This window comes from Sporisorium graminicola, chromosome SGRAM_19 (assembly GCF_005498985.1).
Source record: "Sporisorium graminicola strain CBS 10092 chromosome SGRAM_19, whole genome shotgun sequence".
In the NCBI taxonomy this organism is placed as follows: domain Eukaryota; kingdom Fungi; phylum Basidiomycota; class Ustilaginomycetes; order Ustilaginales; family Ustilaginaceae; genus Sporisorium; species Sporisorium graminicola.
The window spans coordinates 476,670-500,600 of NC_043728.1; the positions used below are offsets into that span (position 1 = coordinate 476,670).

General features: G+C 57.6%; 5 protein-coding genes across 5 annotated transcripts; 2 read left to right on the plus strand and 3 right to left on the minus strand.

Moving 5' to 3' along the window:
* Nucleotides 1–95: 95 nt before the first annotated feature.
* EX895_003124 (uncharacterized protein) lies at nucleotides 96–4,370 on the minus strand (the record flags this gene model as incomplete). The annotated part of the gene is made up of 1 exon (XM_029883722.1): nucleotides 96–4,370. The coding sequence occupies one exon, from the start codon at nucleotides 4,368–4,370 to the stop codon at nucleotides 96–98; it is 4,275 nt and encodes a 1,424-aa protein (XP_029740013.1).
* A 4,955-nt stretch (nucleotides 4,371–9,325) lies between these two features.
* On the plus strand, nucleotides 9,326–10,675 carry EX895_003125 (uncharacterized protein; the record flags this gene model as incomplete). Its single annotated transcript, XM_029883723.1, has 1 exon — nucleotides 9,326–10,675. One exon carries the CDS (start codon nucleotides 9,326–9,328, stop codon nucleotides 10,673–10,675), a length of 1,350 nt encoding a protein of 449 aa, XP_029740014.1.
* A 1,512-nt stretch (nucleotides 10,676–12,187) lies between these two features.
* Nucleotides 12,188–18,379, plus strand: EX895_003126 (uncharacterized protein; the record flags this gene model as incomplete). The annotated part of the gene is made up of 1 exon (XM_029883724.1): nucleotides 12,188–18,379. The coding sequence occupies one exon, from the start codon at nucleotides 12,188–12,190 to the stop codon at nucleotides 18,377–18,379; it is 6,192 nt and encodes a 2,063-aa protein (XP_029740015.1).
* Nucleotides 18,380–18,582: 203 nt separating this feature from the next.
* On the minus strand, nucleotides 18,583–19,260 carry EX895_003127 (uncharacterized protein; the record flags this gene model as incomplete). The annotated part of the gene is made up of 1 exon (XM_029883725.1): nucleotides 18,583–19,260. The coding sequence occupies one exon, from the start codon at nucleotides 19,258–19,260 to the stop codon at nucleotides 18,583–18,585; it is 678 nt and encodes a 225-aa protein (XP_029740016.1).
* A 1,651-nt stretch (nucleotides 19,261–20,911) lies between these two features.
* EX895_003128 (uncharacterized protein) lies at nucleotides 20,912–22,666 on the minus strand (the record flags this gene model as incomplete). Its single annotated transcript, XM_029883726.1, has 1 exon — nucleotides 20,912–22,666. The coding sequence occupies one exon, from the start codon at nucleotides 22,664–22,666 to the stop codon at nucleotides 20,912–20,914; it is 1,755 nt and encodes a 584-aa protein (XP_029740017.1).
* Between the last annotated feature and the right edge of the window lie 1,265 nt (nucleotides 22,667–23,931).

Below are 23,931 nucleotides of genomic sequence, written 5' to 3' on the forward strand. Positions count from 1 at the left end.
AGTACGACATGCTCCTGGATGGAACCTGATCAGATTAAATGGTGACAAGAGATAAACTAAGTAAAGGGTCATCAACGCCTCTTTTAAAGAGGCCCCTACGATTCGTGATTGCTTGAGACAAGCGACGACGACATGCTCGACTCGGACCCCGATGCCTGCATGGCCGCAGCCTGCGCCCTGGCTGCCTTCTTTCGTCGAGCGTACGCTGCCACCTGCGCTCCCAAGTCGAACGGGCTATCGGGAACCGGCGTAGCATCCGAAGTGGACAGTGGTACCTGCGACGCTTTCGGCGTCGACTTTCGTGAGCCCGAGTCCCACGCAGCCAAAGGTGACTCGCTGGGGTTGGGAATGGTTGTCAACAGCGCCTCTGTCGCCGCGTCGTTTTCGGGCACCGACTCGAGCGCGGTGGGCTCAAATGAGAAGTCCTCGGAGCGTCTCGATTGGCTCTCGTCGCCGCTGTCAAAAGAAACGGACGCAGATGACGCTACGGAGGGGCTTCGAGCTTCTAGCGCCTGCAATGCTCGTGCACGCGCCAGATCGAGCGACGAGAGAGACCTTCGCGGCATGGCATGGTCATCGACAAAGCTGTGAGACGCTCCAAACACCCCTTCGCGGCCTGCTGAGCCCAGATCGAGCGGAGAGCCCAATGCCAGAGCCGGCTGTGCTTCAAAGAGTGGTGCAGATGCTTTCTGTGCAGAGGAGGCGGAGGGGCCATTGGTCATTGCTGCGGAAAGCGGGAGAGCGGACTGATGACGCTGATCTCGGACGGCTTTGCGTGTAGAGATGACATCGTTGAGCTCCGACATCATGCCAGACGGATCCATCGAGTGTCGCTGCGAAGCCTTCGCCAGTGCCCGACTTTCCTGCTCCTGCTGTCTTTGCAGCCGAGTCTGCTCGATCCGTTCGGCGCGGCTCAGCTTCGTTCCACCCGTTCCTAGTCCAGACAGCCCCGCCATACCTGCAATACTCTCGAAGACCTGCTCCAGGCCCGGTGGCGGAAGGGAATTGGGCGAGGTGGAGTTCAGCAGCAGGACTGCAAGGTCGCTGTCGTCCTCGTTGTCGCTCGTGTCGTTGCGATCGCCTTCTTGAGCTTGTCGGCGCGACAGGGGCAGCACTTCGTCAGAGAACGCCTTGCTTCCGCCATCTTTTCCGCCCAAAGGATTGGTCGCGTCCTCGTCCGCCTCGAGCGGCGACTCAAGTTCGCGAGCAGCGTTCGACTTTGAGACGTCTGCCTCGAGATCCGTGCTCGGGTGTGGACTCGGTGAACGGCGTTTCTCCTTGTGGATGAGCTTCACTGTTGCTTCCCACTCGGCGGATAGGCCGAGAAGGTCATCACGCATCGATTCGATTGTTCTTTCCAGTTGCAGAGCAGTGGCAGCATCGTCGCCAGCCTCCGCTGATAGCGAAACAACTCGTTCAGATCGCCCGTTCTCGACGCCGTGCAGACCTGAGGGCGCCTTGACCCGAATGTCCTCGGCGCAGACTCTTATCTTGGACTGCAAGGACCGCAGCGAGAGCATCATGGCATGGAGCCGATCTTCCATGCCCGGGTGACCCACCACTGAGTGGCTGTTAGCATCTACAACAGGAACCGCAAGACGTTCGCCTTGGGATTCGGGCCTCGCATCCTGGCGTCCCTGGACAACAGGCGCTTCGCCTCGAGACGTCCGCAAGAAGTCAAGGCCCATCTCCTTTTCCACGATCTCTTTCACAATCTTGTTCTGTGCTCGCATCGCGGAACTTGCCGATTCGATTGTCGAGCGAGCCGCAATCCAATACTCGTCGCAAGGCAAGTTTTCGCCCGTGGTTAAATCGACACAACCACGCATCTTGAGATGCAACGCCAGGAGGTGGCAGAGCCAGCGTCGTCGCGCCCGGTGCATCCACTCGAACTTGGCCTTGATGCTCATCAGCGACAAGGGTTCGGCCGACTTCGTGCTGCTTATAGCAGTCAGGGGAGGATCGAGCTGCGCAAAGATCGAGTTGGGCCCGAGAATGGAACTGCGCTTGGTTGCTCTGGATCGCGGACTGGTTGCCGACGAGTAAGTCTGAGCAGAGGACTGCGGCGGTGTGAAGGCAGATGACACGACAGACGAATTGCGCATCACGGGCGACCGAGTGTCGAATGAGCCGGACGCAAAGGATGAGTTGGAGTTGGAAATGTAGCTGAGACGCTTTGCAGCGGCGGATTCGTTGGGGCCAGATGCGCCCGTAGCCTGTTCAGACACGTAGTTGAATCTTGGTGATCGGTAGCTGGCCAGCTTGCCCGATTCCGAGACCAGACTGCTGCGGCGGGACAGGGAAGATGGTGCACGAGGATGCCGATCGAGGACAGAGCTTGCATCCGAAACGAGCGAGAGCCTCTTGTGATTGAGCGACGCCTGCGGGCTGAGATCCGACCGCCAGGCCAGGTCAGTGTACCCCGCCAGCTCGGCTGCTCGGACATTGCTGCCAAAGTTGCGGGGTGTGGTCGCGACCCATGGCTTGCGATCATGCTCGAGGTCGGGAGAGCTTTCGGAGATGGCTGACGTGTCAGCATGTGACCAAGCATGCGACACGTCCGCATCGTCAACGTCGTCTTGTGGGCTTGCATCGAGAGCGTACAGGTCATGGAGCATAGCTAGCTCCTCCGCGTCGGCAAGGATTTGCAGTGAGGCATTCGAGGAGGTGAAGGTGACGCCGACTCCTTCGAGGGCCGCGACCAGAGTTTTGCGCAGGTCGATCAGTCTCTGTGGCGCTCTGTGTGGAACCGCTCTGCCGTCTGCGAAAGGCGCTGTGCTCTGTTCTGCGAGCAGCTTTTGTATGTGATCCACTTCACCAGCTTCAAACAAGACACCTGGCGATGCGCGTCCGGACGCACGGTCCATCGGAGACGTGCGTCCGTTGGACAGGCTCAGGGACAGCGGGCGCTGTGCATGCCTTCTTATGGTTGGCGCGCCGTTTCCTCCACTCGAAAGCGAACGACCCAGCTTGCCGTTGGCTTGCCCGGACGCGGCTGTCATCGATCGACGTTGCCCATTTGGAGAGACAACAGTGGACCAACCGGATGCCGCTTCGATCCTCGAGATTGGAGGGAGCGGATGTGTGAGCTTGTAGCCGCGCGACACGATCTCGACCTCTTGGATGGCACTGATAGCTTTGTTGACGGAGACGTCAAAATCCTGCGCAGCTTTGATGAGATTTGAGACATCACGAAGGATCGCCGTTTGTAAAGCTTCTCTTTCTGAATGGCTCCAGTCGTCGGTCATGGCGAAATTACGTAGCGAGACTGGCGATGCCGTTGCATGGATGTCGGGCTGGCGCGAGAGTGTGAACTCGATCGTTTCGTCCAATGAGCTGTGGTTGAGGAGCGCGACAAAGCCCCAGGTCAGACACACAACCACAAGCAATGTCGAAAACCACAGCCGCCAGGACGCGCTGATGGGTGGGATGAGAAAGACTGCTGACAGCAATGCGGCATTGCGCGCCGTTCGTTCCCGCGCGTCGAGTCGAGGAAGGCGGCCGTGAGTGTCAGCAATGGTGCTGTCTCCATCTCTAGCGGGTGCATTGACCGGCTCCACGCAGCACTGCTTGCGGATTGAGGTTGGGCTCGCACGACGTCCTCGTACAAGGCTCGAGGTGCGCTTGTCGCCAGTGGCTCCGTCGTTACTTGTGTGCGGCATCTGCACTGGAGGACTTGACCCGTAAAAGGAGATGGAGAGGGTGGGTGTGAGCAGAAAAGAGGAGCAGATGACGTATTTGAATCGTTCCACGAAGCTGCTGCTGCTGTCGTCATCGTTGAGCGTCTCGGTGGCGGGGGTGCGCTGTGTCGATCGAGACGCATCCTCTCTGGCTAGGTCGGTTGCTGCATTGGTTGGCCACCATCCGAAAAGACGGTGGGCGATCGCGACCACCAGCGGAAGGAGAACACGTCGAATCAGCGTGCGGAGGGCGCTCACTAACTGTGGTGCGAAGTCAGACGATAATATTTGCTCTTGCGTTGGATTGGAGACTGGTTCCTGAGCCGTGAGTGAGTGAAGGCTGTGTCGGTCTTCTTTGTCCGCAATGACACTAGACTGTGCCCGCCTCGAAGGATCATCTGCCTCTTTACGGCTGGATCCAGAAGAAGCTGTGGTTGCCGTTTCTCGGGAGGTGGGTTCTCGCGACCGTGTAGAATCTCGCGACTCGAGGTCGTGACCGCGCCTCGATATTGATGTCGACGAATTGCGAGGCGGGGTGGATGTTAGATGAAGCCCTAGCCCCGGCATGGAAGACTGTGATGGTGCGCCATTGCGGTCGAGATCGTCCAAGAAGGGTTGGCCTTCCGCCTGGTCAGCATTCTGCAGATATTGGTCCAAGGGCGATCCTCCAAAGATGACTGGTTCCGCCATGACGTGACGACTGGAGCGCCCTTGTCGCCGGATCTTGCTGATTGCTAGGATGCTGAATCGATGGTTTGGTTCGAGAAGATGTAAGCCTTTGGGCTGTCACTGGGATCGCCAAGCTGTTCGGTACGGTGAGCAGGTGGCGTGAGAAGACGCTACTCAGCTGGGCCGCATCGCCCAGCAAACTGGAGGAGGCGTGAGCGCGTCGGCTTCCAGGGGGATGGCTCCTTTGGAGATGGCTGAACGGATCGTAGAATGCTCTGGGCTGAGTCGGCTCGCGCTTTGCATTTGTCGGTATGGACAAGTTTGGGACGGGCCCTGCCGATAGTTGCTACGTGGCCGCGCACTTGCTCGCTCTGTTGCGGACCGGGTCGCGTTGTTTTACTCTTTCCAGCTGCGCGAACCGGGCCGTCCGAGTCCCGCCGAAGAGAAGATAGAGAAATGAAGCGGCGATCGGATGGCAGAAAATGGATGCAGAGCTGGAAGGGGATGGTGGGAGACGAGACGGGAAGTGAAAACGCCTGGGTGTCAGAGCGCAGCCGGTTGGTGGAGGACTTCAGACGGTTCTGGTGAAATGTAACGAGACCAACACTTTTTGTGAACGTGAGCCTAGAATGACGCTCGAAAATGCGGATTTCAAAGCCCAGCTGTACCGAATTTGGTTCGCGTCTGCCCATTGACAAATGTCGTCAGTCGGCGGGCATGCAGCAAGGCGATCCTGTGAAACTCGTCAGTGATTCGTGCTCAACCATTGCTTCCCAAGGTGACAAAGCTTCACACATTTCGTTTCGTGAAAGGGGTTACTGTACGCGAGCCAACTTCCGTGTGCGATGCGGGGCCGCAATGTTCAGACGAAAAGGATCACGGAGGTCATCTCTGACAGAGGTCGTCACAGCAGAGACGCGTCGGGCGTCCAAGCCTCAACAGGGGCTGACGACAGCGTCAAGAGCAAACAAATCATGCGGCAGAACAAGACATGCTGTACTGGAGATGGAGATAAACAACTGCAACCCCATTTTCGATGAACATTTTCGTTCTTCTTGTCGCTTTTTACATTGGAGCCATCTGTCTGGTTCTTGTCGGATCTCTGTTCACAGCTCTCGAGTGACATACTGTACACCGAGCGCCGCCATTTTTGCCGCACCCCGACCGTTTCTGGTTGCTTGATGCACCGAGCCGTTGGCTGCTCAGGGACACGTGGAAAGCAGGCGAAGCGTCCGGCTACAAGAGGGTTTGAAAAAAAAGCCAAAAAAGTAAGCGTCCGGACAGCCGGAATCGAACCGGCGACCTATGGTGCTTTCCCGTTAATACCGGATTAGGGTTTCCAATTACAAACCATCGCTACTTCCAACTGAGCTATGTCCGGTAGGTTGGCGAGGTGGCAAAAAATATGCTATATATACAGTCAAAAAATTAGAGTATTGTTTTAGGCACGCACTCCTACTGAACTTCGATGGCTCTCCGATTCCGACATCTGCGCTTGCCAAGCACTTCTGAAGGACATCGGGACTGATCGACGCGGTCGTCACGTCTTTGACCAGCAAGCATATGCCGAGAGAAGATCCCAATCGTCGTGTTATGCAATGCCAGCAAGCAGCTGGAGCCCGAGCTGGAGCTGCAGCAAGGACCGCGGAAACCCTGCGTCGCAGCGGGTTCCATTCCACGCAGCCTTTTGGGTTTGGCTTGGCGACGGTGGATGATTTTTAGGCTAGGCTCACTCTTTGACAGCTGCACCTGCGTCCGAGCAGCTTGCTCAAGCTAATAAATCTGCTGTGCTCAGGCGAGACACCGACTCAGAGAGGATCAGAGTCGGTGGGAGACTGGATGTGTTCTTTTTCGCGCCAAGTCAGCTCAAATCGGAAGGAGAGGACAAACATTAATCCTAGTCAATTCAGTGGCCAACTACCTCCTCCGACGCTACTGCATAGACCAACCGAGTCTAGTCCTGCGCAAGGAATGTAAACTCCTTGATTTGCTCCTAGCCCGCCGGTTGCCCATTACCCTCCCGACTCGTGATTCTGCCTGAAAGACACAGGAAGGGAGACGAACAGCCTGAATTGCAGTACATGTAAAGCATGTTTCTGTTCGCTTCTGTCGAGTCCAAAGACGCCATTACTAGCAGGAGCAGCAATAAGCGAGCCTCGGTACCGACCGCTGGTGAGCACCAGCGACGCAACCTCAGAGGATGCCACGCGTCAGCGAGAGAGCAGCTGCTGTGGACCCTGGCACATGCCTCGCTGAAAGCGGACAGTGGCCTGCCAACCTGCAGTTCAGACTGCAATGAGGGTTTCCAGCCCTCCTTTGGTTTTTAAGTTCAGACGGAAGACCACCGACGTACCGTCGAAGTGGCCCTGCAGAAGATGACAGTAGCACCGGTTGCGAGGGGAGGCGGCTCTGGTACAGGTCTTCCAGTGCCCCAGAGCAGCCAACAATGTGGTGGAATTCCTAGAAAGAAACCTATTGAACCCCTCCTTCCACATCATGCCAACGGAAGTCGAAGTCAAGCAAGCGATCATGGAAACTGTGCAGAACAGCGACGAGATGTACGACGTGCAGACTTGCAGCTTGTGCAGCTTTGATGACCAGCTCAAGCACAAAATCGACTCTTCTCCACGTCTGCCTGTTTTGCTTGGCCTGTGACCAACAGCATCGGAGCGATCGCCGTCCGTCACAATCATTCGGCGCTTCCATGGCTGACATCCTTTCTATGAGTCAATGCGCCGTGAGTTGGGCAAGGCGGGTCAGACGAGCGTCACATTCTGCCTGAATCGACTGCCGTCCTTCTCGTCTACAAAGCTGTGCGTTGCTCTCCGATCGTGAGCTACGGGGCGTGTGATGGCTGTGCTCCTCGTTGGCTTTCGCTGCTACCTCAGATTGTGTTCAAAATAAAGCTGTTCCAGAAAAATCGATTCAGAGGATGGCGATTTTGAGAATGAACTGCACTCGGTTCACTGACTGCTCAGCCGCCTTTGATTTCGGCGCCAGAGCGGGAAAAGCTCTTTTCTCCTTCCCTCCTTCCTCCTTTGCCTTTGCTTGGGCAAATCATTTTCTGCTGACCAGAGGCGCTATTATATTTTAGCGTTCCGACTTCTTAAGCTGCTGCGCGCAGCTGCTTCCCAGCGAGCACCGACAGGCAGAGACACGCACACACACGCACACGCTTGGCCGACGCACAAACTCGGTAACTGAATAATGAAAATTAATGTTTTTGTTTTTGGCAGCGTCCACTCGAATGTACTGTACAGTACTGTACTGTACTGTACTGTACCAGACGCTGGTTCCGCCAACTTCCCCGAGGCTTCTCTCCCAGACACGTACGCACGCGCGAGAGAGAGAGGAGAAAGAGCGAGCAAGCAGCAATACTGACCCAGCCAAACACACGCAAGCACAAACGCACACGCAGAAAGCAAGCCCGCGTCCAATCTTGGTCTCTCGTTTTGCTCTCTCTCTCTTTTTCTCTCGCCGCCGCCTCCGCCGCTGTTGCTCACTCGGACCTTCGCGTCGCTCGCTGTTGACCTTTTCGACTGTCAGTCTTTCTCTGGGGCTTTCTGTCTAAGCGGTGCAGATCTCAATTTGGCCGTCGTCGGTGTTCACCATCCCCCATCTGTCCTGTCGCTTCTCTTCCCTCCGTCCGCCTCCTCACCACCTTGCCATTCTTTTGTCTCAATTTGGTCGTCCACTCGCATCACCATCCGACCTCTCGGGATTGTCGACGATTACTCGTTGCTCCACATAGCATCTTTACGCACGGATTGAAGGCTTTCAGCAGACATCAGAGTCTACTCGCGGCACAAGATTCGCCTTGATCAACGTCAGGCTGGCTTACGACGAGGCAGAGTGGCCTGTTCTCCACAACGCCCTTACGATCGCACGACGACCACGGGCTTGCCGACTCGTTTGTCGTAGCGGATTCGTCCCGACAGGCAACAGCCTCTAAGCAGCCTCATATTCGGTCCAGGCTGTCTTCGATCCAGTACTGGATGCTCGCTATTACACGTCGCATCGACAGCAACCCTGCATCCTTTTCTAAAATCGCTTCTGGTCGAGGAACGCCTCTACTGCACTCCCACCGGTGATCGGTTATGACCATGTCAGAGAAGTCCAACTTTCTCTCTCCGTCCATGTCGCCATCTTCTTCCTCCTCAGGCGGCAACGCGCCACCGCCGTACGGCTTCCACCACCTCCCTCACTCTCCCACAGGCTCGCGCACACCCAGTCGGCCAGGCTCTCCTCCACACGGCGGCAGCGTGCCCTCACCCGGCGGTATGCCAGGCACCTTTGTGCTCAACCTCGGCAAGTTCGGCGGGTTCTACATCATCCGCATCCCGCCATCCGTCCAAAGAGTGCTCGGCCTCTTGCTGCGCAAATGGAAGACGCTCATCTTTGTCGCGCTCTTTGGCACGCTGGCTGCATTTGGCCTGTTTGGTGCCATGTCGACCGAATGGCGAGAGATGACCTACTATCGCGTTGACCCCTATCCCCTGGTGCCAGGCACGCAAAAGATGGGTGGCAGCTCCTCGAGTCCGTTCCACCCGCGGCCGTCGCGTCCCATTACTCCGCCCAAGTTTGGTGCCTGCCTCGGACCCAAGGGCGTTCCCATCCCGCGAGCGCCTGCGGAGCTCTACGACACGCCCGACTCCCACCCCATCCCGCTCGTCGGAAGCTACGAAGCCGCCGGCATGGACTTTGGCAAGTGCATGACTTACCGTTCCAGATACCAAATGTACTCGGACGAGGCACTCAACATCACCTACCGCAAAGACATCTCGGAGCTCGAATCGTACCTCGCCAAGGCCGAGGACTACGACGATGACCCCGACAACGTCAAACCGCTCAAATCCAAGCCCGTGTCGTCTCTGCAGGCCAACAGCACCACCAGCACCGCGTCAGCCGCCAAGGACGACGCCTCGTCCAAGCGCGAAAAAGTCGACCCTCTCTATGGCCCGCGCAAACCCGAGGGTATGAGCGAAGGCGAGTGGGAAGGCCGTCTGCGCGACCGTGTGTGGCGCGCCAACGTCCTCAGCGAAGAGCTCGGCCCCACCAGCTACCCGGACTGGCGTGCTCTCATGGATAACTGCTACCAGAAGCGTCTCCACGACCGTGGCATGGCCGGCGGCGTCGACCACTTTGATCCGCACAATCTCCCCACCACCGAAGAGCCTCACACGAGCGGCAGCCGTCCACGCGTCTTTACCACGCCCGAGACCAAGCGAACTGCGGTGGTCATGCGTTCCTACGAGGGCTACGCCTGGCGCGAGGACGACATTCTCAACTTGCGGGCGCTCATCAGCGAACTCTCGCTCAACAACCCCAACACGCCTTACGACGTGCGGATCCTCATCGAGGTCAAGTCGCGTCACCTTGCCGTCTTCACCTCGGAGTGGGACCGTCTCAATGTGCTGCGATCCAGCGTGCCGCGCGAGTTCTGGGGTCTTGTCGAGCTCTGGACCGAGGATGAGATGTGCGCGCTGTACCCTGGCCTACCCGGAAAGTTCCTCAACAAGATGATTGCGCAGACCTCGTATCGATCGTGTCTGATGGCGTTGCAAAAGTTCTACCTGGACCACCAGGAGTACGACTTCATGTACAACTGGGAGATGGATGTGCGCTACATTGGCAACTACCTCGACTTCTTCGAGGGCATCGAGGCGTATGCGCGAAACGAGGCACTCCACTCGGGCATGGACAAGTACGACACTTGGCTCGTTCGCAATGTCACCGTCTCGGAAGACAATTGGCGCGATAACTCGAGCCTCACCATCGGACGTGGGGACGAGGCGGATCTGATCACACTTGGCCCCATCTTTGACCCACGAGGCTCCGGTTGGTACTGGGAGTACGATGTGCAGAACTATCCGCCAGGGCAGAGCACGGACCGCCGTGCCTCGATCGGCACCAACATGCGCATGAGCCGTGCTCTGCTCGAGGCCATGAACGTGGTCAACGCCGAAGCCAAGAAATCGCTGCACTGCGAAGCGTGGCCGACGACGCTGGTGCTGCACTCGCAGCTGCCCATGTCGCATGACCACTCCTTCTATCCTGAGGCTGGCTTCACGCACAACCTGCCGCTGCCGTTCAAGGGGGTGTTTGTGCCGCATCCGGTCTACTTCCGCCACGTATGGGAGCCCGAGGTGCTACACAACCGCATCAACCGACCAGATTTCTACAAGAAGATCAACGAAAAGGTGATGCGAGATAGCTCGTTCTACTACGACGGCGCGCATAGCAGAGAGGTGTACGTGGGATGGAAGGAGAAGGAGAATGTGTGCCGTGCGCCGATGCTCTTGCATCCCATCAAGCGAGTCAACTAGCGTTACCATCGACAATGCCTCTCTTTCATTTGTCTCCATCTTCTCCCTTGTGCTCACACTTGAACTGCTGTCACCCTTCATACCCACACGAGGAGTCATCGACGATTACCACCAACACGATCAAGATTGATGCACCGCCTTCGCCTTGTCTAGCATCCGCAATTCTCGCATCGAATCTTTTGGACGGAACACGCACTCCTTTCCCTAGCATTCTTTCAACCCTTGATCCCGCCCGCAGTCGGATGCGGGATGGCTCTGGTAAAAGATCAGACCCAGCATAGAGACCCTTGCCGTTTGGCGTGCTTAGGCCTGCCATTTGTGCATCTGTTCCGCGCCTGGTGGGACTCGCTAGGAGCGACTGCCCTTTTGCGCTGTCGTTATTAGCCATTCGATCTCGCCTTTTCCTTGGCTCGCGCTCTTGCTGCGTTTCCAAGCATGTAAAACAAGACTTCCTCAGCGTTTCTGTCCAGAAACCCGCTTGCTCGACATGTAAATACACTCTCGCAATAATGAACATTCAAGATGATGCGCATCCCACTTCTCTCCGCTTTCAGGTTGTGCACAATACTGACATCTCCGCTCTGTTTTGGGTGAGAAACAACCTGCTCGTCTGCCAAAAGAAAGCCAAGCGGTTCCATTCGTGACTCTGATGGGACGAAGCAATTCTGATACATGTTAGACCCACTTAGCACACAACCCACAATGATTGCTCCAGGATCAGAAGGTGGAGGCGAGGCGTAAGAGCAGTGTTTCTGTGCGATGCCACTTTGTTGATCCGCATTTGTAAGTTTGTCGTGACGTCCTCGAAGGGCATTCAAAAAAGCTGAAAAAGCTGGGGCCACTGCTTGACCATCCTGAGGCTGTCACCCGCATCTCAGAGTAACAGGGTCGAACTCGGCGCCGAGAACGAGGTGTTGTGTAGAGAACGACAGCGATGTAAAAGCAAAGCAAGGATCGCAGTATGAATGACTGGGCTGTCGATTGATTGCGAAAGCCGTGGTTGGTAGAATGCGGCAACTCAAAACATCTGACGCAGCCAAAGACACTCGCGAAAGACCATTTTTCCGGCATTCGCATTCGAGACTGTTTTGCAAGACAAAGGTGCGGCGTGTGTGTGTGTGCCTTTTGAGACTTTCAAGTGTTGTTCGCTGCTGAGCCGTGCACGACACACATGCACAAACGGACAACACCTCTTGAAGCTCAGTCAATCGCTTCACTCCCCTCGCTTCCCTCACCTCGCACCATCCTAGCAATACTGTTCACCCCTGATCTGCTTTTGGTCTGCATTTGGCCATTGTCGGGGCAGCCGCGTTTCCAGCCCATTTCGTCACCTCTCGGAACGAGCCGATGGATCGACCCTAGCAGACATGCACACCTGAAGCGCATCGAGCTATGTAAAGCGCCAAGTAGAGCATCCAGCGACCTACCACACAGCTGTGTCTGATCTGTCGGCTTCTCCAATATTGCTGCCCTCGCTAGGCTTGTGCTTGTCGACGTTCGGAGCCCAACACGATGGATGATGCATCCTCACTACAAAAGTCAAAGGCGCAATGGCTCGCTGCTCTCGACGAGGCGCTCGACAACTTTCGCAGCCTTGTCGCCGAATCGTCGTCCAAATCATGGAAGCCGGTCAGCCTTGTCGGAAGCACTCCGGCAACACCCAACAATGCATCGCCCTCGACCTTTCCGAGTACTTCCACATCATCATCATCATCCCACGCTGTGGCCACATCCTTGACACCGAAAGGAGGCGCGACCAGGGGCAAGGCGCGCGAATCATCCTCTTTGCGCCATGTTGAATCGATTGAGGACGTGACTGCTCGCTACGACTCGAGCTCTTCCTCGCCAATTGCGTCGGAACCATTCAAGCACTCGGCATCCATCTCACCGTTTCGTCTTGGACGCTTTCGGCCCGATCATGTGGCTGTTCATCGCAAGAGCGCAAAAGGCCCCGACATCTACAGAGCCGTCTCCGAGGTGGCCTACGAAGGCGCTGCCGACCTCACCGCATTCTGCTCCGTGCTCCAGACGCCCGAGACTCGTTTCTTATGGGATCGACTCGTGCAGTCAGCAGAGCTGGTCGAACAGCTCGACCCCATCACCCGCATTAACAAGGTCCAGTATCGACTAGGTTGGCCAGCTAGCCCGAGAGATGCGATCGTCATCAATAGGACGCTCGCCGATGACTCAACGCTTATCGACATCGCCACCTCGTTGCCACGCTCGCCAGATGCACCCTCTTACCTCCGTCCAGCCCCACCTTGCGTGCGGTCTCACGTCCACCTCATGGCCTGGTGTGTGCAAGTGCTTCCGCCAGATGGCGCCACAGCTTCCTCCACTACGTCGACGCCTGCCACATCTACGTCTTCGTATCGTTCATCTCCGCGCATCAAGGTCACCGTGTTCTGGTCGTGGGACCTTAGAGGAGCTTGGATGGGCATGCCCACCGGCGGCCTTGGCATGCATCTACCTGAGCTCATCAAAGGCCTTCTCAATCATGTCCGCGAGAGCAGTGAAAAGATTCCCCTGCTTAGGAACTACGGCAGCTGCGTCGAACTCCTCTCCAACAACTTTGATCCCACACGAGATACGCTTGCAACCGAATACGCCATCATCGTCCAAGATGCAGTCGCTCGTGAAGCTGAGGATCGGGCAGAAAAGGACCTCGATACGCTCCACCTGCTACGCTCACGCAGGAAGCTCGAAGCCGCCGTCGAATTCTGTCTGCCGGCTTCCGAAGGATGGGATGTTAGGGTTGAGGTCAAAGGCCAAGCAGCCACGGTCTCCAGACCGGATACTTCTGAACTCGCCACCGACACTACCTCTTCATGGCGTGCTACAGCAGAAAGATCGCCAGACTCCCAGTACACAGTCCTTGCGATCCGCCACGAGCAGCTCCGAGACGCAGAGGAGCTGGTCCGAATCAAAGTCAAGATACAAAGAGTCGTGGCGAGTAGCAATCTCAAACTCAACGACGAGTCTCTGCCTGTGACACAGGTTGAGCCACGCACACCAGCCTCTCTTGCACAGCCTCTGCTCGAGGATACGGCCAGCATTTCGGGCATCAGCGTCGCCACCACATCTACAGGCAGCGCCGCGTCCGTGAGTGCAACCCATACTGCGGGCAACGCGGCCAACGCCTCGCGCACAGGAACCCCCAACCTTGGATTCGCGCACCAGATCAACTCGCAGATTCGCCGCAACTACATCTATTTCACCAGCCTGCTCCAAGAACCCGAGGCCAAGTGGAAGCCCATCAGCGACATGAAAGGCGTCACTGTCACCCAACTCGACTCGATCGACCCCACCCTCGTCGTCTACCGCGCCGAGGCCACTTTTGTCGGCGTCAGCGTCTGGGACCTCTTCTCCACCATCGGCAACCCGGGCGCACGCGCTTACTGGGACAAGACGCTCGACGATGCAACACTCCTCACCGACATTAACGAGCTGAGTTCGCTCTGGCATACAAAGAGCAAGCCTAGCTGGCCAGTCAGTGCACGCGAGACGATCGTCATCCAGACGGCTTACAAGGCACCCACGTCAGTGCACATCTTTTCTTTCTCCACTGACGATCGCGCTCAGTTTCCGATTATTCCGCAGGTTGAGGCTGGCACCATCCGAACGCAGATTGACCTGCGCGGATGGTCCATCGAGGCGCTGTCACCTACAACGGTGCACGTCACCATGCTCGAACAATCCGATCCCAAAGGCTGGACGAGCAAGTCAGCCACCCCTGCCGCCATGGTGAGCGCCGTCGCGGGTGTTGGCGAGTACACCATCAAGTTTGGAGGTCCTCCCGTTCTGACGCGCATGTTGGGAGCCAAGACTAAAGTGTCCCGCTACGACCTTGACAAAGCCACTTTCCGCCTCGAGTATGCATCCGATGCCTCTCCGGACGAGGACCTGAACGATGCTCCTCACGTGGAATGCGAGATCCGCTGCGACATCGAGACGTGGGCCAGCTCGCTCGATATGGTCGTCGATCCTCCCCCCATCTCGATCTCGTGCCTCCGGCGCCACAAGCTCTCACAGGGTGGAGGTGGGCTTTGGCTCACGATCGAGCATGCGGCTGCCTCCCTGGAAGACGATTCGGCGCGCATCACCATTCGTCGAGGCAATTCACGCGAAAAGGGAACTGTGCACGTTAACGGAGCTAGCATCAAGGTGGACGTGGATCAGCTCAACGACGAAGAGGTGCAGCAGCTAAGCCGCCAAAAGCGCTCGAAACCTCAACGTGTGCCTCTCGATCTGCTCCATCCAACTCGCAAGACAACAGAGGGCTCTGTCGCACTGAGCAAGTCTGGAAGCGCCGAGGGCAACGCGTCAGCGACATCAGCTACGTCGACTGGGGCTGCAACAAACCAGCAAGTGTCCCAGCTGCATCCTTCGGCTACAAATGGTGCCGATGTCGGCGAAAACGATGGAAGCGCTTCGGGAGCTGCTCCATCGAGTGACGACTCAGCCCACCCTCGGGAAGGTGGTCGACAAGCGTCGACTCCATCCGCGCCGAACACCGTCGCTGCCGCACCTTTTTCCGACGAAACGCCACGCCAACCCATGACATGTGCCCTTGATGTTCTCTTTCTGCTTCGACGAATTCATGCCGATCGCTCTCCTGACCCGGCGGGCGCGCCTGTTGGGTGGGCTCTCGTAACGGAACGCAACGGCCTCTACGTGCGACGAAGACTCATGGAGTCGATCTCGAGCACAGTGCTTGTTCAGCGCGGCGACAAGGTGGTGCAGGGGTTATCAGCCGAAGACCTGTTGGACTTGGTGTCGAATCCTCACAGTCGTAAGCAGTGGGATGACAAGGTCGATTCGACCACTCTGCTGGAAAGCTACGGCGATGGCTCTTTCACTTCGTTCATCACCACCAAGGCCAGCTTCCCCTTCCGAGGCCGCGCTTTCCATCTTGCCAGCTTGACCGCACGCGGAGTGCCACCGTCCGGCCTTGGTGCGACCAGCCCAGGGGAAGGTGTGATATCCAGCTCAGCTTCTTCCTGGTCTGGACCAGCTGTGTACTTTCACGCCTCAGCGTCGTTCCCACAGCAGAACTCGCCATTCGCGATGGACCGCATCAATCCAGCTGGATTGCCATTGGGTAAAGTGCTGATCGACGGATGGATTCTGGAGACGCTGGATCCTTACAGCTCTACGAGTTTCCAGATTCCGTCGACGAGATGCACGCATGTTGTGGCTGTCGACTACGCAGGCAGCTTGCCTATCGCTGTCAATACCATGTGGAACGCGACTCTGCCGAGGTCAGTGCTGCTCATCGAGGAGTATCTCAAAGCCAGAGGTTCCATCCCATCCGTCAAGACTCCACCGCCCTGTCTGCAGGTGCTTGGTGATGGCAGGGATGAAGACCAGGGCCTCGTCTGGTCGATGAATGACCCAGATCGCAAGAATCTTTTCATCTCAACCAGTTTTGATTCTTCGACACGGACTTACGTGGCCGTGAGCATGCATCGTAGCACGCCACAAGCTGGCTTGGGACAGGTGCCCGGACTCTTACCTGCTGCTGACATTGTACCTCAGGGCAAAGGCCGTCCCGCGCGCAATTCAGACGCCTCTCTGACAAAGGGCGTCGCCGAAAAGCTTACGCAGGCCATCAATGCTGCGCCCGGTACGCCCCTGCTGTCGTCTGCAGCGCCACCAATTAATTCGAGCGGAGAGCAGGACTCGGGCCTGTCGCGAGCCACCAGCATGCATTCGATCGCCAGCACATCTGCTGCCAGCACCACCTCCACCATCCGCCGTCGTCCCAGCTCCATCCACACAGACTCTCGTAACGCCACAGACTTGATCCTGATGGAGGTTGAGATCGAGCTCCGACACTATCATAAAGGCTACGACGTTCAGGTGTTTTCCGAGTTTGTCCCTGTTAGCGCGACGGCCGCGGCACCTATTCCACCGACGTCTGGTGATTCAGCGCTCGAAAGGCCTGCTACGCCCAATGACGGTTCCACGGTGCGGAACAGCAAACCGGGCAGTGCAACGGCAGGGGAGAGCATGGTAGGCAACAAGGGACTTGCGCTGTCGCTTAAGATGGCATCACCTGAGTCGAAGGATCTGCCTGTGCAGCTGCGAGTCTACGACTTGCCTCCCAGCGCGGTGCTTGCGGCTACACTCGACCCATCGGCTCGTCCACGCAAGCATCTGGTGCGAGTCACAGTTCCGACGACCCCCTTCCTCGAGCCGGTAGAGGATCCGCTGACTGGGTCCAAGGCACCTGACGTTCCTGCGTGGTACACTTCACTGCTGCAGCGAGGTGCTATGCTGCGTATGGTCGTCAAACCACTCAAGAGCGACAGCGCGGACGCAGGGGGGGCTGCTTCGACGTCCAAAGACTCGACTGGCAGCGTGTCGGCGTTTGCGACACCAACGGGCAAGGTTACTGTGCGCAGCGGTGACTCGCAGCTGGACATTGTCCATGTCAACCAGACGTCGGCGATGCTGCAGAAGGAACAGATCGGTGTAGAGCCTATGACGCAGCTCAAAAGGGTCGCGCCTCCTCGGCCCAAGTCGGGACGGAAGTCGGCAGGAGAAGCAATGTCTTCTTCTTCGCGCGAAGACGTACGACTGCCCGCGGCTCTGCGTCGACCTATCGCGACCAGAAGGGAGCTATTGGAAGCGAACGAGGTATCTGCAAACGGAGTTGGAGCGAGCGATCCGAAAAGTTCGAAGACGAGTAGCAGCAGCGGCGCGGGAGCGACAGGCTCAGGCAAAGCTACGACGGGGGCCGGAAGCTCTTCAGCAGGAGCTGCCTCTGCAGACAAGAACGCCAAACAAACGGCATCACTCGCCCCGTCTTCGGGTGCAGGCACCGCTAACGGGTCAGCGGCGGGCTCAGCGCCTCCGTCGCGCTCGAGCACTCCGTCGGTGCCTGCCTCAGCGGGAGCTCAGATCATGAGTATGTTTGGCTCCTACCCTCTGTCTCGTCTGGGGACCGGCTCGGCGCTCGCATCTTCGCTGACATCGGTCTCGTCAGTCACAGCACGCGGCAGCAGCGTCGCATCCTCTTCGTCGGCCAAGACCAATGCCGAAGCGCTCGCTGAAAAGGACCGAGCCAAACATGGCGGCAAGGCGGGAGAGCACAAGGGCGATGTAGCAGCGGGATCAGCAGGCGGTGCGGACAAGGCGGGAGCGGAGGCAGAGGCCAAAGACCGAGCAGGGTCTGCGGGCGAAGTGGTGGCCGAAGTGGCGGCTAGTGCGGGCAACACGGTGGCGCAGCTTGCCAAGGGCAGCGCGTCTGCGCTGGGATCGCTGTTTAGCTCCGAGACGCAATTCCGCTTCTCGACGCTGCTGGCTGTGGCGGTGACAGCATTTCTGCTGGGCTCGTTGATGCGGTCAACGCTGGCACCGCTTGACTTTGTGCTGGTGTCGACTAAGCAGAAGCCCTTTGCTGCTGGATCGTACTCGACTGTTGCGGAAGGTGAACGTGCACGTTCGACGATTGGAAAGTTGACGGGCAAACTTGGAGGAGGCCATCCAGCCGCTGCATCAGCCAAGAAGGATTTTATGGAGCTGGTGAACAAGGTGCAAGCGTCGAGCGGTGGGGATGCGATCGGCGAACTTCGAAATGAGCTAGGAGGAGGCAGCATGGTCAAACCGGTGCAGTGGACAGAATTGCAGCGGTGGATTCAACTACCGTTTCCGGGAGCAGGGTGGGATGTGGTCGTTGGGGGGGTGAGGAGGCGATGATTTCATGGTCACTGCTGCTCAATTGGAAGGACTTCATTCGCGTGCCAGTCTTTGTTTTGATATTTGTGAGAGTGGATTACGCTCAAAACAAGTGACAGCGAGAAAGAACAAGAAGGATGCGATGCGATGCGATATGATGCGGTGCGGTGCGGTGCGAAGCTGGGAGGGTATTTCGCAAAGGCCAAAGGAGAGTACGATGTGATTCATGAAGAGAGCGGCCATGAAGCGGCGCGTCCACCGCCACCCACGACCACCTTTCTCGTAGCCCCAACGGCGTCGATGGAAGCATTGCTGTCTTGGACAAGCGTCAAGAGTCCACTCGCGAGCGCCTGTTGGCACATGTGCAAGTCGACAACACCACCAGCGCCCATAATCCCTGTCGCAGATGAGCCGTTGTTCACCAAGGACATACCTCTTGCCGCTGCCGCCGCCGCCGGCCCAGCTGTTGACGGCGATGCATTCGACGGGGGGCCAAAGACGTAGAATCCGGCGCGGGAGAGCGCGTACGCGATGCAGGCGGGCAGCTTGACGCACGCTACGCCGAGCAGTGCGACGCACGCAGCCATGAGCGAGAGCGCAAACACGCGCTCCCACGGCTCCATGACCGAGATCCCCCACGTCGCGATGAAGTTGTACCACTGGCGCCAGGTCCAGTCGCACACGGCCAGCACAATGCGCGTCAGGAGACCGGGTGCGGGTGCGGATGCCGGCGTGCGCGTCGGCTTGCGTGGTGTATGTTCCGGAGCAGCAGTGTAGGGACGGATTGATGAGGAGGTGCAGCTCGCACCGATGTCGGTGCAGACCGCGGGAGTGCAGGGCTTGCTGGGATCGGCTAATGGGCTGAAAGCAGCGAGGCCAGCGGCTCTGGTTGCTGCGATCATTGCGGGTGCGGGATGAGGATGTAATCGAGAGGGTGAAAGATGAGGCTGGTCGTCGAGATGTCCGCTGAAGAAAACGCGTGCGCTCGAGAAGAGCGTCTACCGAGTATATGGATGCAGGACAGAAGAGTTTCGAGAGTAGGAAGGGCGCTCTGGCGTCGTTGGAGGGGGGGGATGACACAGTCAATGACCTCTGTCTATATACACACCGTGCTCCTCGGAGGGGCTTTACTCACTAGTCTCGCTCTGGCACGCTAATCAGTCAGCCGCACCCCAGCCTTCCCGAACCATCGAATCGTTGGACCCCCATGTCGGGCACCAAAAGCTCACACCTTCGAGATCTCGCAAGAGCTTCGAACCAAACACGAAAAATCTTCCGGGAGCGCAAGCTGACAGGATCGGCAATACAGCTAGGCTGCAGGCGAGCTGTTTGCGCGCTAAACTCCGATCTGAAGCCGACTTTTTTTCGCTGAGCAGTGTGGATCCGGCCATTTTCGGCTGGACTTGCTAACACATGCCGCAAGCCATCCGATTTCCTCTATTTACCCTGCTCTTCTCCGCGCCCGACGAACGGCATTGAGGCTTCACGAACAGCTCAAGCGCTAGCCAACGATGCTTCGGGTTTCTCTTCTTCTGTTGAATGTTGAATCAGAGCTTGCTCAGAGTTGGGTTGACCTGGTTCGCCGCGGGTCTCGAGCGAGGACGATTCGGCAGTCGACCCGACCGACGAGCTCTTTTTTTTCGAAGCGGGAAGAGGGACAGCGCAGTTACGGCAAGTGGATAATATGACGCAACGTCGCAGCTGTCATGTACCACAAGTGTAATAAAACCAGCATCTCTACCCAGCATGTCATGGCGATTCTTCTCCTCATGCCACCTGGAACAGAGTGTCGTGCGCGCACGAGGGAAATGTGCTCCCTTCCGAGGAACAGAGTCGCGAGTTCGGTAAGAACCGACCGCAGAGACTGTAGTTTGTGTGCGACAGAGCTTTCGATTCGCGCGGTTTTTGCATAACCGCGCGAGGGGGTGCGTGGTCATGCAGATCGATGCAAGTGCGAAGTTCGCCTCGATGCGACGTCCGATGTTCAGCCTCTCGCCGAGGAACTTGAAGCTTCTCTGCATTGGATCGCGACATCGAATCGGATAGAGACAAGGTTACTGCGGAACCACCATCCACAGTTGCGAATGAGAATTGAGTCTGCGACGACACTCGGAAAGCGAATTACGTGCGTGGATCTGGCTCGGTGGTTCGGTTGCTCAGAGCATGGTTCCGATCGTCGACTCTCGTGGCCCACTTTGGTTCTGCTCCCACCGTTCGAGCATAGCTGATGCTCGCAAATACCCCAGCTGCTTTCCGCGAGAGCAGCCAAAAATTCGGACACAGCGAGCGACAGTTGGGACAGGTCTGCTTGCGCTCAGTCACTCGCCAGTTCAAAGCGTCGCAACCTTCGACAGCGCGATGAATAGAGCAGTAGATTCTCTCATGCTTCGATGGCCGATTCCACCACTTCCTAAGTCTGCCTTCCTGTCACAGGGCGTTTCTCGCTTCTCGCTCTTCAAACATCAAGACGTGTACCAACAGTGATTCGTGTCAATGTAGAACCCCCTTTCATGTCAAAAAACCCCTGAGAACGGTGCTCACCCATTGCTAAGCCTACCCCACCAACCCGGTCACCCTAAGATTCTCCCGCAAAATCGAATCCTTGACACTCATCAGGATTGCCCTAATCTGCACCGTGCTCGTGGCGACCGTCGTATGCACATACAGCCTCCTCTTCCTGTCCCCGCCCACCCCTACCTCCTCCTCGGCCCTCCTCAAACAATCCCGAAACTTGGCCCTAAACCACCGCCACACCGCTTCGAAATCATTGTCCCCCACATACTCCGGCCAATACCGCTGCAGCCGCACGCCCTGTCGCAACTTCTTCTCCAGCAGATCGATCTTGTTTAAAAACAGAATCATGGTCGCATGCTGGAGCAGCGGGTTGGAGACGATCTGGTTGAACAGAGTAAACGTGTCGGCGAGACGGTTGGTAGCCGGGTCTTCGACGAGCGGCTGGTCGAACGCCGAGAGTGGCGCGAGGAAGATGATCGACTCGACGTCGTCTAGGAAGGGAGCCCAGGCGGTGCGCTGAGAGCGCGAGCCGCCGACGTCGTAGATGCGGTAGACGAGCGAGCGGTCGACGCGGAACACGTCCTCGGTCACGCCGAGCGTGCGCACGCGCGAGTGCAGGATATCTTCGTCGGTTGGCTTGTATCCCGCCGACACAATGCGTGTGTAGTTGTCCAGGAAGAACGAAGTCGCCGCATCCGCCTGTCCGTCCAAAAACATCCCCCGCTTGCGCAGCGCTCGACACTGCGCATCGTCGTTCCACACGCCTAGCACTTCTGACTGCACCGCCCGGAGAAGCTTGAGTGTTTCGCCGTTCTCGTCATCGCCCTCAGCGCCGTCCGCGCTGTCGTCCTGCCCGCCTGCACCTCGTCCAGCATGCGGAGTGCGGGTGGCGCCGATAGAGAACGACCGACGCGCGTACGTGAACAGGCGCTCTTGCCAACCCGGTCGCAGAAGCAAGGGGCTCCGATCGCTGCTGCTCTTCGTGAGAGCTTCTTTCCCTTGGCTGCTGCCGCTGGTCGTGCGTGCTAGGATACCGCTCGACCCAGACACTACCACATCTTCTCCAAACGCACCCAGCTCGTTGCGAAGTCTGTTCTCCAGTCGCACAATGTTCGGAAGATGCGCAGTCCACGGCATGCTTGTGGTCGAAGTCGAAGTGGCGATGTTGACCTCGCTCAACGGCCCCTGCTCCAGAGCCTCGCTCGAGCGTCGTTTCCCATCTGCATCCTGCTCCACATCGTCGCCCTGAGTCGCAAAAGCCGCCGCTTCCGGCGTCGAGGCCTCAAACCGAGACATCTCGCTCGACTTGCGCTTCAGCCTCTGATCATGATACAACGCCAACGTCTCCAATAGCACCCTCACACTCCCCGTCAAGTTCAACAGAACAATCTTGGCCCACCCCCTCCGCTCCTTCTCATGTGCCTGAGGATCGTACAGCAACCTCATCTGTTTGAGAACAGTCGTCTTCCCCGCACCCGCTTGGCCGAGCAGCACCATCTTATACACGCGTCCCTTCTTCGAGCTGCTGCTGCCTGTACCGGCCTCCGAGAGCGACGAGGGCAGCGCAGCGTTGTTGCGGGAGGCATCGTCTTGCTGCTGTTTGAGCAGCCTGTCGATCTCATCGGACCGCTGTTTGGCTTGCTTTTCTTGCTGGATGCGGGTTTGTTTTTCGGCTGGGGTTTCGTTGGCGGGTGGTTGGAGGGCGGCAGTGAGAGGGTCGTGGCGGTCGGTGGCGACGAGGACTTGCTTCGACCTTCGACGGCGTAGGTCCTGGCTGGCTACGGAGGGCGACATGGCTGGTGAGGTGGATACCAGAGCGAGGCGATCTTCCTTGATCAGTAGAGAACCGTTTGCTTGGACGAGTCAGATCGCGAAAAGTGGCTGTATGCCAAGGAAACCGCTTCAGATAGAACCGCGTCCTTTGATAAAAGAGTACCTGTTCCTGCAGTGGCACTGAGAGATAGAGGGAGAGAGACGCACAAAGCCTAGGGAAGCCAGCTTTATATGCCTTCGATCCTCGACAAGTTGCAGTTCGCGCAAATGAAGTGGCTCGACTCGTGACCGCTCTGTGTTGGTGGGGCTACTGAAGCGAGTGACTAAAGGAGCACAGAGGCAGTGGCGTGTGTAATTTGCTCTGCGTTGGCTGGCTTCACGTGCACACTGCATCTGGATTCGTTGTACCCTTCTTCCAGAGAGTGGCTGCCGAAGATCTCGGGATGAGCTTCGCCGGTCCCCGCCACCACCACCCGCAGCAGCACCAGCACGGCTTGTCAGCACAATTACGAGCACAGCTGAGCTTGATGCGCAGTGCGAGCGTCGATCCTCTTATGAAAGATGCAGTTGCGTCCTCGTCGCTGCACAAAAGAGGGAGGTAAGAGCGTGTAGGAAGAATGAAGAGGGGTGGCCTGGAATGAAGGCGGTGGCGGTTGTGCTTAGTGCAGCCGAGCTCGGAGTTGGGCCAGTGTGGTTGGGGGAGGAGGCACGGCAAGGTTGGTGGGGTCGAAGAAGCCTTGGCGCTCTTGGCTTCTCCAATGAATGAGAGGATCCAGTGATAGCGTGTAAACGCAGACTCTTTGGAGGTGGCTCCAAGCTAGGTACAGAAGGATGAGGAAAGGAAGGAGCTAGGTGTAGAAGAAGGGAAGATGGCGATCATATATGCTTCGATTGCTAGAGGGGAGGAGGCAGGAGAAGGTCGCAGCAGCAGCCCGTCCTTCTCTCTGCTCCAATTGGAAGCGGCTCGACTGCAATGCGCTGCACTGCACTGCACAAGACAGGTGTGGGGATGAGACGCAGTAGCTTCGGAGTGAACAAGCCACTTTTGATTGGAAATCGCATCTTCGTGCCCTGTCCGCCTGTCCGCCTGTCCACCTGAAGCACGCAGTCAACGGGGCCTAAGCAACCAGACGGATCACCCGTAGATCCCTCTCTCTCTTTCTCTCTCTTGGAGAAATCTACGCATACGCAGCAGCAGCAGCAGCAGCAGCAGCATCAACCGCGGCTATCCCGCAACGCCACAAGTCAGCAAACGAGATCCGAGTTGACTCCTCCAGCTCGAGCTT